Source organism: Phocoena phocoena, chromosome X (genome assembly GCF_963924675.1).
Source record: "Phocoena phocoena chromosome X, mPhoPho1.1, whole genome shotgun sequence".
Taxonomy (NCBI): Eukaryota; Metazoa; Chordata; class Mammalia; order Artiodactyla; family Phocoenidae; genus Phocoena; species Phocoena phocoena.
The window spans coordinates 65,884,845-65,896,766 of NC_089240.1; the positions used below are offsets into that span (position 1 = coordinate 65,884,845).

General features: G+C 38.3%; 1 protein-coding gene across 1 annotated transcript; it reads right to left on the bottom strand.

Annotated features, from left to right (window-relative positions):
* Positions 1-9,826: 9,826 nt before the first annotated feature.
* On the bottom strand, positions 9,827-11,365 carry RTL3 (retrotransposon Gag like 3). Its single transcript, XM_065901338.1, has 2 exons — positions 10,955-11,365; positions 9,827-10,864 (listed from the first exon to the last, which is right to left on the bottom strand). The coding sequence occupies exons 1-2, from the start codon at positions 11,363-11,365 to the stop codon at positions 9,827-9,829; spliced, it is 1,449 nt and encodes a 482-aa protein (XP_065757410.1).
* Positions 11,366-11,922: the final 557 nt, after the last annotated feature.

Genomic DNA, 11,922 nt, shown 5'->3' on the forward strand with positions numbered 1-11,922 from the left:
AGCCTGGTGAAGTGTGGGAACATGCTTCTCAGTAAGTGTAAAATGACCTAATACAACAAATTTGGCATCATTGTACTTGAATTAAAATGCATCAAAGCAATTTCTTTACTGCCACCTGTCAATTAAGAATGGTATTTTTTCCTGCCTTCTAATTATAAAGAGAATCTCATATCTGGACGGTGATTTATAGCTTCCAAAACATTCTCACTTTTTGTGTCCTTATTTGATATTCTCAACAGCCTCATGAGGGAGGTCTAACTTTTCATTTTGCAAATGGGGAAATAGGTTTGGAGAGATTAAGGTACTTGATTGACATTTCACAGCTGTAAAAAGGCAAAGCTGAACTTCATTAAAACCCAAGTTTATTGACCCCAAACCTAGTGTTCTTTTGTGGTATTGCACTCCTCAATCAATGGCAAAGAAATTCTGAAACTGAAATAGTCAAGTCACACAATAAGTAAATGGCAAAACTAGAATACTCAAAATTTCAAGTTTAGAATCCGAGATAAAGACTTGAGCATTGACAGTTTATCAGGGAGATGAGAAGCAGGAGTAAGGGAGTATAAGACAGTCTATCTAAAGGATTACCAATTTTGTTGATCTTTTTTAAAAAAATCAACTTTTGGATTTGTTGATTTTTTTCTATTATTTTTCTGTACTCTGTTTCATTAATTTCTGCTCCAAATGTTATTATTTCCCTCCTTTTGCCTTAGTTGTTTTCAGCTTGTGTTTTTTTTTTTGTTTGTTTGCTTGTTTTTTAGTTTCTTAAGGTAGAAAGTTGGGTTATTGGTTTGAGGTCTTTCTTCTTTTTCTTCCATTACAGGCTATTACCAGATATTAAATATAGTTCTCTGTACAGTAGGTCCTTGTTAGCTTTCTTCTTTATTAATATAGGCCTTCACAACCATAAATTTCCCTCTAAGGACTGGCTTTTCTGCATCGCATAAGTTTTGTTATGTTGTGTTTTCTTTTTCATTCATCTTAAAGCATTCTCTCATTTCCCTTGTGATTTCTTCTAATAACCATTGGTTATTTAGAAACATTTAATTTTCACATATTTGTGAATTTCTCTAATATTCTTCTGTTATTGATTTCTAATTTTATTCCCTTATGAGGACATACTTTGTAGGATTTCAATCCTTTTAAATTTATTGGTGGATATTTTATGGCCTAGCATATGGTCTATTCTGAAGAATGTTCCATGTTCGCTTCAAGAATATGTGTTCTGCTGTTGTTGGATGCAGTGTTCTAGAAGTCCGTGATGTCTAGTTGGCTTATAGTGTTGGGTGGTGTGTTTTATAGTTGCAGTTTTTAGCAGTGTTTTCTCTTTTACTTGAAAAACCAATAAATAGGAAACAAGTTGATAAAACTTTAAAAAAGGCAGGAAACTACTAGCTAAATCAACATATAAAATGAAAATGAAAAATTTCCAACTTGTGTTCATATATTAAAATACGTTTTATTTTTAAATTTAGTTCCTGTGGAAAACAGTTTTTAATAAATTATAAACATTAAGAATAATTATGCTTAACTTCTTATTCAATTAATTGATTAATCATAGTTGGTGAATATAGTTAAATGGGCACCATATACATTTAGTAAAATTTAAAGGAAAAATACATTAAACTGGAAAACAGAAGACATGCATTCTAGATCTGGCTCTGTAACTAACTTGCTATATGGCCTCCATGGAGAATCTGACTTCTCTTGGCAGCAGTGTCTCTATCAGTAAAAATGGACTATTCCAGCTCCAGTATTTTTTCTATGGGTCAGAAAAAGCATGAGATTTGAGAGAGAGACTTACGTTTGTTTTAGAACTTCACCAGTTTCTCCAAGTGACCTTCGCCTCCCTAGGACTTGGTTACTGGACCTATAAAATGGGGAGAATAATACATACCTTGCTAGACATTTGTTAGGTTTAAATGAGATTTCATAGGTAAAATAGCTAGCACAGAGTGTGGTGAACAATAGGTGCTTGCCTGTTAAACATTTAGTTGTCTTTTCTTTATGAGTAATCAATAAAAAACTGAATAGAAATAATAGTAATAATAATGATAGTTGCTATGCATGTCTGTGCTCTTTTAAATGATAACCAACCTGATAGTTTGCACAGCCATAGGGAGTAAAAATATTAATTCTTATGTAATTCTTCTAATTTTATAGGCTAGACAGTGTGAGGTAATAATGGAAATTTTCTAGAATATAAAATACAAAAGAAGGTATTAAATTGATGTCCCTTTTATTCTTTGTGCAAAACTATATCCCTTGGAGAGTTAGGCAGCTTTTAGAGCAATGATAACACTCTAACTTATAACTGGGCTTGCTGCCTTGATAGTTATTATCTCATTTTATCCTAATTCAGTGTCTGAGATATAATAGAATTTAACAATAGACTTTATTGAGTAACTAAATTACTCTTTGCAACATTTTACTAAGTTAGGCAGCATAAATAATACCATCATAATTTTTCCTTTGAAGAAACTGAGCCTCAGAAGAGAGGTCAATTGTCTTACTCAAGGTAACAGGCCAAGTTATAAACTAAATCTGAAATTTAGGTAATCCTGACTACTCCTCTGCTCCTCACTTGACCTCACCATGTGGCAGGATTAAAACTTCTTAACCCTGGCCCTATGCATTCTCCGTATATAAAACAATATATTTATTGTTTTAAAAAGGCTTTAACAAAGTTATTAAATTAGTGTAAAGAGGATTTCTCATCTACTTTTATTCTCCATATGAAAGGCAGTGAAGAGAAAAGCTTCTTATTGCAAGTTATTGCTGGTTAATTATCTGTGAAAGAAAAGGGCCCAGAAAGAGAGCAGACCTGGAGAAGAGACAGGGAGTATGAGAAGGCTGTTGGGACCACCAATTTCTGGTATTTCCATGTCAGAAATCTTGTTTTCTATATTTTATTTTAGCATACTTATTTAAAAACTTTTGGAACATATTAACATTTTCCATTAAATATTGTTAATTCTTAAGTGTTATTTGTCTCTGATTGGTCTCTCCCTCACTGCTTCAAATGCACGTCCAATTTTATAACAGAAAGCAATATTATAAAAGTAGAAATTGAAATATGGAAATTCCCTTTGGTATTCACCTTTTTGATGCCTTTAATAATATTGACATTTAACTGTCTTTTCTTCTAATAATCAGAAGAGTTTCACTGGTAGTGCAGCTGGTTCACTTTTTGCCTATTATGTGGTATCTGTGGTATAACTGACAGGAAAAAAAGAAATGTGAAAGGCTAAGAAAAACAGTGAACTCAGCTATAGAGTTTCAGACATTTTGTTCTGTGTGGTTGTAAAATTTCATGCTTTCTTTTTCTCATGTGAATTCTAGGTTGCCAGATGTCCTGTGCACATATGACTATTCTGTATTTCTATGCCATATCCCATTTTCATCGGTGTCGGAAGACATAATGGTCCTCCCATTTAAGCCAAGTAAGACACAGTTAGTTGACTACTGTTGGCATTTGTCACTTCTCCCCTCCCCCACCAACCTGGTTAGAACATGTCCCACATTCTCCAAACTAAAACACTTCACCAAACTTTCTCACATATTAGAATCACTGTGAGGCAGAATAATAACTGAAGTGAGAGCCTTGTTAGTCATATTAAATGATGACGGCAGTTGTTTCCTACAGATATTATGACTTACTCAGAGGCCACTACAGTTTGATCTTTTAACTTTCAATTGTTTTTTACCTAGAAATCATATAAATTGGAAAGGGAATCGATAACAGTCTTATGAGTTTTAGTTTTTAATTTAGTTTTATTTTGGTGGGGACATAAATATTAGTCTTGTTCTAACTTGTTTTCTTTAGGTTGAGTTAAGTAGATGAAGAAACAAGCTCAGACCAATTATATTATCATTTAGTTGATATGCCCTAGGAAGGAATTGTCATTTTAAATAACATAATATTCTGGTAAATAGAGTGCTGGTATATATGACAAAAATTATTTTTCCTGTTTTCAAATAATTTGATTATAATAATATCAAAAAACTACTTAATACAATAATTATATTAAACTTAATTGGATCTTGTTTTGATTGACAATATAGAGTACCTGGCATGTAGAAGATACTAGAAGTCTGTGAAATTGAAATTAATTTAAACAGACGTTTTAATGTCTTGAAGGTCTTTGGGATCATTATTACAAACATAAGCTATCATAATACCTTTTATTTATGTAGCATTTTCAACTTCCATAATGTTTTAAAAATTTTTTTAATTAACAAATTTTATTGAAATATAGTTGATTTATAATGTGTTAGTTTCTGGTGTACAGCAAAGTGATTCAGATATATATATATATATATATATATATATATATGGGTTTTATATATATATTCTTTTTCATATTCTTTTCCATTATGGTTTACTACAGGATATTGTTACTGTGCTATACAGTAGGACCTTGTTGTTTATTTCATAATGCTTTTTAAACATGAGATTTTTCATTTGATGCTTTCTCTAATTCTGTTGGGTAGGTAAAGCAAGTATTGTATTACTCATTTCATAAACAATATGGGTTGTATAGCTAGTAAGTGACAAACTCAGGAATTTAATCTTAATCTCCTGACCCCTAGTGTCCTGACCCTTATATTGCTCTTATATTTTAATATTTCATATCTAGTAATATGCTAGATATACATGTTTATTGCATTAAGAATGTTTAAAATCATCTATCCCTAAAAAAACCTTTTAAAAACATAACTTTAGAAATATACAGGTACTTTAAGAACTGGAGCATGTAAAAATCCTTCTATGGAATGACCATGACTACTCCAGGCATACTTTAATAGTATGAAATATGAAATATTTGTTAAGAAAACAAACTAGAAAGAGAAGCTACTAAAATGTATAGCTTTTCCGGTTAAAGTTTAAACTTAGAAAAGTTAGCTAAAGAAGGAAGTTAGCTAAAAATTTAGCTAAAGTTAGCTGTTTTCTCTTTATCTGTGCCAGATATTGCAGAATATATTTTTTCAGAAGAACCTCTCCAGTTAAAGTCTTTAAAATTTAAAACTGAAAAGCCCCAAATGGAAAGGTAGTTTCTTATAATTCATGAACATTTATCTGTTACTAGACTGTAGAAGTTTTGCTGGAAGGGACATTGTTCATTTATGTTTGTGCATATTTCATTGTCTTGCTCATAATAAAAATTCAAAATAAATATTTGAAGAAAACTGGGCTTAATTTACTTTTAATATTTTACCTTTGATGGTTTGATCCATCTTCATAAAATCTAAGAAGGTAAAAAAGAATGGGGGTACTTTGTCACGTTCTCCCTTATCATTTTCCACATCACACTGTCAAATTCCTAAAATATAAACTAATCACGTTTCTTTTCCACTTAAAAACCTCCTAATTTGTGAGATAACAGGCAAAGAGGAAGGAGAAACTTCTACTTTTATTTTATAAACATATGATATATATGAATTTTTTACAGTGAGTGCGCATAACTTTGCAGCAAGAGAGAGGAAACACACCCAAATGTAATACGGGGAAAAAAATAGAAAAAGAAAAACAAAGACTCCAGTCCAAATTGCCCACAAGATAAAGTTTGAACATCTTAGGTCGATAGGAACTTCCAACTTCCTTGTTAATCTTCATCTCCCCACCTACACACCCCCACCCTACACAGATGTGCACATACACCCCTACTCGCCAGTGAAATAGAACTATCTTTTTTAAAGACACTGTGATTTGCCCTCCAACTTGCTTTTTTTTGTATACACTTTACTCGATATAGAAAGCCCTGCCCTCCCACTTGTTTCCAATCAGATTCATTCAAGACCCAACTCAAGGCACACTTTTCCAGCCTATAACAGAGTTAGTGCTCTCTCCTCTGTATGCCACAATACTGTGTTACACAATAGCTTCCCCCATTAAATTTTGGTCAGAGCAAGAACCATGAGTCATACGGTAGATATGTTTGTACCTCTCTTCCTCTTCCTTTTTCATCCTCTTCTCCCATGCCCGTGTCTGACACACAGAAAACATTCAGTAAGTGCTTGTTGAATTAATAAATAAATGAATGCATTAACAAATTAATATATTTTTCTAACGTAGTAGAACTCATGTCTAGTGAAAAAATATTGTTAAAATACTTAATAAAGAGTAAAGGTCATTCAGCCTGAGAACCAGTGTGGTGTATTGGATAGAACTTCAGCTTTGGAGTGAAACAGATCAGGGTTTGTTTTTAGCACCCACCAATTCCTAGCAGTGTGACCTTTGGCAAGTAACCTCACCTCAGTGAGCTTCACTTCTTTGATTTGTATAATGGGGCTAATAAAATCTACCTTGAAGACAGTTGCAAATACATAAATCACCTAGCTGGCAAAATCCAAGTGCTCATTAAATGGTAGTTATTATTGTTAGTTTTATCAGCTTGTACAATGTTTTAGTTTGGTATATTTGATACCACCACACATTTGATTATCTATGCTAACTGTCTAATGCCTGCTAATTTTTTCTCCTTGATCTCATTGTAAACCTCTCATGTTATACTTGAGACACTGTCCACAGTACCTAGCTCAGTGCTGGCTACATACTCGAGTTTTAACTACTGAGTTAGAATTGTAGCTTATGGTGAAAAGAACACTGGATTTGGAGTCAGGAGATCCGGGTAATGCTGAGCTATGTTAAGTAACTTTCCTTTCTCTGAACCTTCTCAGCCCCTTTATTTGTAAAATTTAGGGAATAGACTTCTTGAGTCTTTTACAACTCATAAATTCTGTGATTCTATGATTAAATAATTGATCCTTTTCCTGAAATAAAAAAATGTACTGTAGTTAAATAAGCCTCTACAGCCAGATAGAAAAATTTAGAAAAAATTAGGTAGGTTGACCAACCATCCCAGTTTTCCCAGAACTGTCCCAGTTTTAACACAGAAAGTCTTGTGTCCCATGAATCCTCTCAGTCCTGGGGAAACCAACACAGTTGGTCTTCCTAGCTTCAGGTTGTTTGACAAATAAAAGGTATTTTTCCTTTATAGAGGCTTACAACTTTTTTGTCTTGAATTCTACATTGACAACTAGTGTTGGGTTTTGGTGGTAGAGATGAGCAATTGAGTAGGAGAAAAAAATAAGAAAATCCCATGATGTATAAATGAGCACCCTTCTCTGGGTAATGATAATTCAGTGTCATTGAATCAGTCACTTTGGAGAACTTTTATGTACCAGGCACTGTATTAGGCTATGTTGTTAAATGTAGGCATGTAGAAGATTCTGTCTCTGCACCCAGGCTAAGTATTTGTGGGGGGGTTAGGTTGGGGAGATATAGTACATATACCTAAGAAATGTCCCCACATACCACAAGGAGGTATATAATGAAGAAATATGTTAGACTGTTCAGGGAAGAAAGAGGAAGCCAGTGAGGACTAGAAGATGTAGAATTTAAGGCTGCAGAGGATTTGGATTGGTTATGGAAGTGGCTAGGCAGGCAATCTAAGGGGTGTTACACATGCTGCTAGTTAGTGCACATGTCCTACAGGTAAATGACTGCTCATGGACTTCCAATTTTCATGAAAAAAATACCACTGGTTAAAAAAAGGAGGTTCTCCAAGAGGTTCAAAGGGAAGTTTGGAGTGTGAAGGGGTTGGGGTGAGATCAAGGGAACTGGGGAAACAGAATTACTTTTCAAATGGTCCCTGCAATTTTTCTTCTGAGTTTTCCTCTACTTTTTAAGGTTATCTAACTTCGGTCTCTGCTGCCACAACATTGTTTGTTTCTCAACACCACATTATGGATATTGGCATGCTATAGGGGAAAGGGCAGAGGCTTCAAAAGCCTAAAAGGCCTCCACTACTTACTAGCCTTATGACTTTGGGCAAGTGAACTAGATTTGCTGGAGCTCTGGTTGCTCATTGATAGAATAGGAGCAAGCATACCTACTTCACTGGGTTGTTCTGAGAAATAAGGAAACAATTAATGAGTATAATATGCCGGATGTAGCTGGAAGATATTAGGGGCTCAATGAATGGTAAGTTCCTCACCTATCTCCTTCTAGGGTTATGATCATATATTTGATTATTTGTCTAAGTAAGAGGCAAAATCTCCTTCAAGTGGCCTCAGAAAAAGACTCCCAAAGGAGAGTTGGAAACACAGAGGAAACATACTCCTCATATCTCTGGAAATTCATGGAGACCTGGAGATCCAGCCCCCTCCATCCACCCCTACAACCCTGTAGTTTGTCTGTTTGTGTGATTTAAGTCAGGACAATAGCCCCTCTCAGGTCCATAAGAACATAAGTTCCTTGACTTGACTCTTCCTGTGTGTCATGCAAGCAGCATGGTTAGCAGAGCACGTACAGTTGGCTACTAATGATCTGCATGTGTTGAAAGCTGATTCCTTCCACCCTACTCCTGTGCACCGACAAGAACAGATTAACATGCATAAGCTCTAGGGCAAATTTTCCTGCTGCAGGGAATAAGATCTTGTCACTTTACCAGGAAAGCTGGGTCACTGAGGGGTCTTATTACCTTCTCCAGGGCCTTTCTTTGGTTAACTTATGAAGTCCAAGAAGGTTGCTTTCAAAGCTGCTCAGTGTCTCTGTCAGTGCACCCTTTATTTTTGTAGGAATTTACCCCTCCCCACACCCCTGCCCTCAGCACTCCCTAGCTCTCCCCTGAACCCTTTTCAACCTCCTTTCAATTTCCCCCAAACCTTCTTCTCAACTTTCCCTCTATCCTCTCTCTAATCCCTCCATACCTCATTCAATCTCCCTCCACTCCAACCAGCCCCCTACTTTCTCCATCTCCCTATACCCATCGCTCACTGACCTGTCACTACTCCTGGAATATTCAAGCTTTGAGACTCTTCCAATTCCCTCCCTCCCTCTCAACTTACTTCTGTCTTATTCTCTTCCCTCAGCTAATCCAATAAAGAATTAAAACACTAGTAGAAGTTGCCCATGTTTATTGAATTTTAAAAAATATCACTTGCAAATTTATTTTCTTTATTGAAAAGATGTTGCAATTGTGATAAAGAAAATCTTGATAAGGAAAAAATCAAATCGGTCTAACAACTATACTTTTTCAATGTTAGTTTCTATTATCTACTCTCATGCATATTGTTAGTATAAATTGTAATTAAAACATCCCCACATTAATGCAGGGTTCAAAGAGGGGGGCATGCAGGGTTGGCGGAAAAAAAAAAGCAGCTCAAAGTCGTCAGGTTAAGTCCATGATCCGAGAGGCAGGGTTGTTGTACAGGTAGCCCTAGTTCATTGCCAGAGATTCAGTGGAAGATTCTGGGAGCAGCAAACGCTGATGACAGCTGAGGTAACAGAAGACAGGTTGCTAGGAGCAGTCACTAGGACATAGGATCTACCCAGCAATTATTTCATCATGTCGTCTTCTATTCCACCTGTGCCTGAAGCAATTGTAGTGACAATAACGGGATGGAAAGGACACAGTGCGGGTACTCCACTCGATGTTAGGATCATGTGTTTCAAGCCAGTGGATTCCAAGAATCAGAGGGTACCTTGGCGCATGAATAATGTCAAACTGGAGCTCTTCAACGTGGTTTCCAATTTTAACTTCAACAGGTGGTGTTTCCTTGGTTATGGGTCCATTAATCAATGGACGGCCATCTACGGTTTCGAGCATCAGAGGAAAGATGTTATTGCGGATGGGCAGCTTCTCTCGACGAACCACAGAATGGTCAATGCTGTTTCTGTAGGAGCCTGAATCCACCATAGCTTGCTCGAAAAACTGTCGTCTTCCCAGTTGGATTTCAACAGTAAGCCATAGAGTACGAGACATGGATATTGGAAGTGAGGGGGAGGCATATTTGTAGATTGGCCCGCCCGGGTTCCCCCTTACCGCCGGGCCTCGATGTTTCCCGCCTGCTGGGCATGATGAGGCTTGACAGGGCAATCTCTGGCGAAATGATCAGGATAACCACAGTAGAGGCACAAGTGGCCTTCACGGCGGCGGGCTCGTTCGGCTTCACTGAGGTGTGGGCGATTGCTTGAAGCCTGCACAGGCTGGTTTTCAGCTGGTGGACTATCAAACCCAGCTTTCTCCTGAGATGGACTTGCCTCTTGTGGACTTAGATCAGGCTTACCACTTAACTTCTCTTCTAGTGTGATGCATTGGGTGATCAGGTCAGATAGGTTGGTGGCTGGGTTTGTGTGAGACAGTTCATCTCGTATAGAACTGGCAAGCCCTTCCTGAAATTGGATGCAGAGAGTGCTTTCATCCCAGTTTAGCTCTTGACCAATGATGTGGAAGTGGGCTGCATACTGGTGGACATGGTCCTCCCCTTGGCAGAGCTTACGGATGCGGTGGTTGGCATCTTCCATGTTTTCTGGATTGTCAAAAGTATCCTGGAGCACTTGTATGAAACTTTCAAATTGCTCCAGCAAGGGACTTTGGATATCTACTAAGGGCTGGAACCACTTTCCTGCTTCACCTGAGAAGCGGTTGCCAACAAAACTTACCAGAGCTGCTTCGGTGGGATACAGGTGCCCTCTGACTCTCATGTAGCTATTCAATTGAACCAGAAACTCAGGAAGCTTCTGGGCATCCCCATTGAAGGCTAAAGGGTATTCTAGAGGGAAAGCTTCAGCCTCTAACCCATTGGAAGACTGTGGAAACTCTGAAGCTGCTGATGTTTCAGCAGCTGTTAGGCTGTCCAGGGACTCCTTGGGTGTTAAGAGTCCTAGGAACTCCTGGACATCTGAAGGATCCTGGAGCTCCTGGGGGGCAAGAAACTCAAGGGACTCCAGGTGTGTTGAAGTGTCCTGGCATTTTGGTGCCTCCTGGAGCTCCTGGGCATTTGGGGGATCCTGGAGCTCTGAATTCTGGGTCCCCTGGCCTGCTGGGGCATCCTGGGTATCTGGAGGCTCCTGAACCTTCTTGAATTCTGTGGGCTTCTGGACCTCCTGGGCCATTGGGAGCTTCTGAGGCTCCTTGGCCTCTGAGGGCTTATGGGATTCCCAGGCTCCTGAGAGCTCGTGGACCATTGGAGGTGCCTGGGGATCCTGGGTTGCTGGGGGCTCCGGGGACTCTGGATCTGCTGGGGACTCCAAGGATTTCTGGGGCTCCTGGGCTGCTGAGGGCTCCCAGGATGGGAGGTCCTGAGACTCTCTGGGTTTCTGGGGCTCCTTGACCTCTGGGGGCTCTTGGGGTTCCAAGGCTGCTGGGAAATCCAGGGTCTCTGGGGGTCTCTGGGTCTCCTGGGCCTCTGAGGGCTTCTGGAGTGGTTCATCCTCTTTGGCTGCTTGGGGCTTCTGGAGCTCTGGGATCTGGGACTGCAAGGCAGCATTTTCCTCCATCAGCCACTGCACTTGAGCCTGCAGAATTTCATTCTCCAATTTCAGAGCAATATAGGAGGCTGCTAAGTCCTCCACCATCTTTTGAGGAAATGGACTTGGTTTGGCAGTTTGCTGCCAAGAGAGAGTGGGTGAGCGCTTGTGAGGTCTTTCTAAAAGCTCCTCACAGGCAGATGTCAGGCTCCTTGAGTTTTCCAGAAAGTGGGGATTTGGGCCCCACCAAGGTTGACTAACAGGAGGTCACTGTGAGCCCCCGGAACTCAGCAAAGAGAGGTGTCAGATACACTGTGAAGAGAGTGGGATCTGAGGATCAGAAATGGTGGAAAGCACTCATTCAAAATAAATCATGACAAAACTTGCCCAGCAGTGCTGGATTTCTTTTACTATAGGCTTATATTCATGAACTGGGTCATATATGCTGGCTCTGACCCCATGACATTTTAAGAACAGCATCTGACCAAATCTGTGTATTTATTTTGTATTCTTCTTCTGAAAGTGAGCATTATATTAGAAGCAATTTCTCCATATTTTTTCCTGTTTTATATAGTCTTTAATTTATAATGTCTGCCTAATATCTCAATGTAACACTTGGATTTTAACAGCTGCTTTCAATGACTAAATCAAATGTTTGAGCAATG

Excerpts from the sequence above, each read along its gene's own strand:
- RTL3 (XM_065901338.1), bottom strand. The coding sequence starts at position 11,365 with ATGGTGGAGGACTTAGCAGCCTCCTATATTGCTCTGAAATTGGAGAAT. Across the intron at positions 10,865-10,954 it reads TGGTCCACGAGCTCTCAGGA|GTTCAGGAGCCTCCAGATAC; the intron begins GCCTGGGAATCC and ends GAATTCAAGAAG.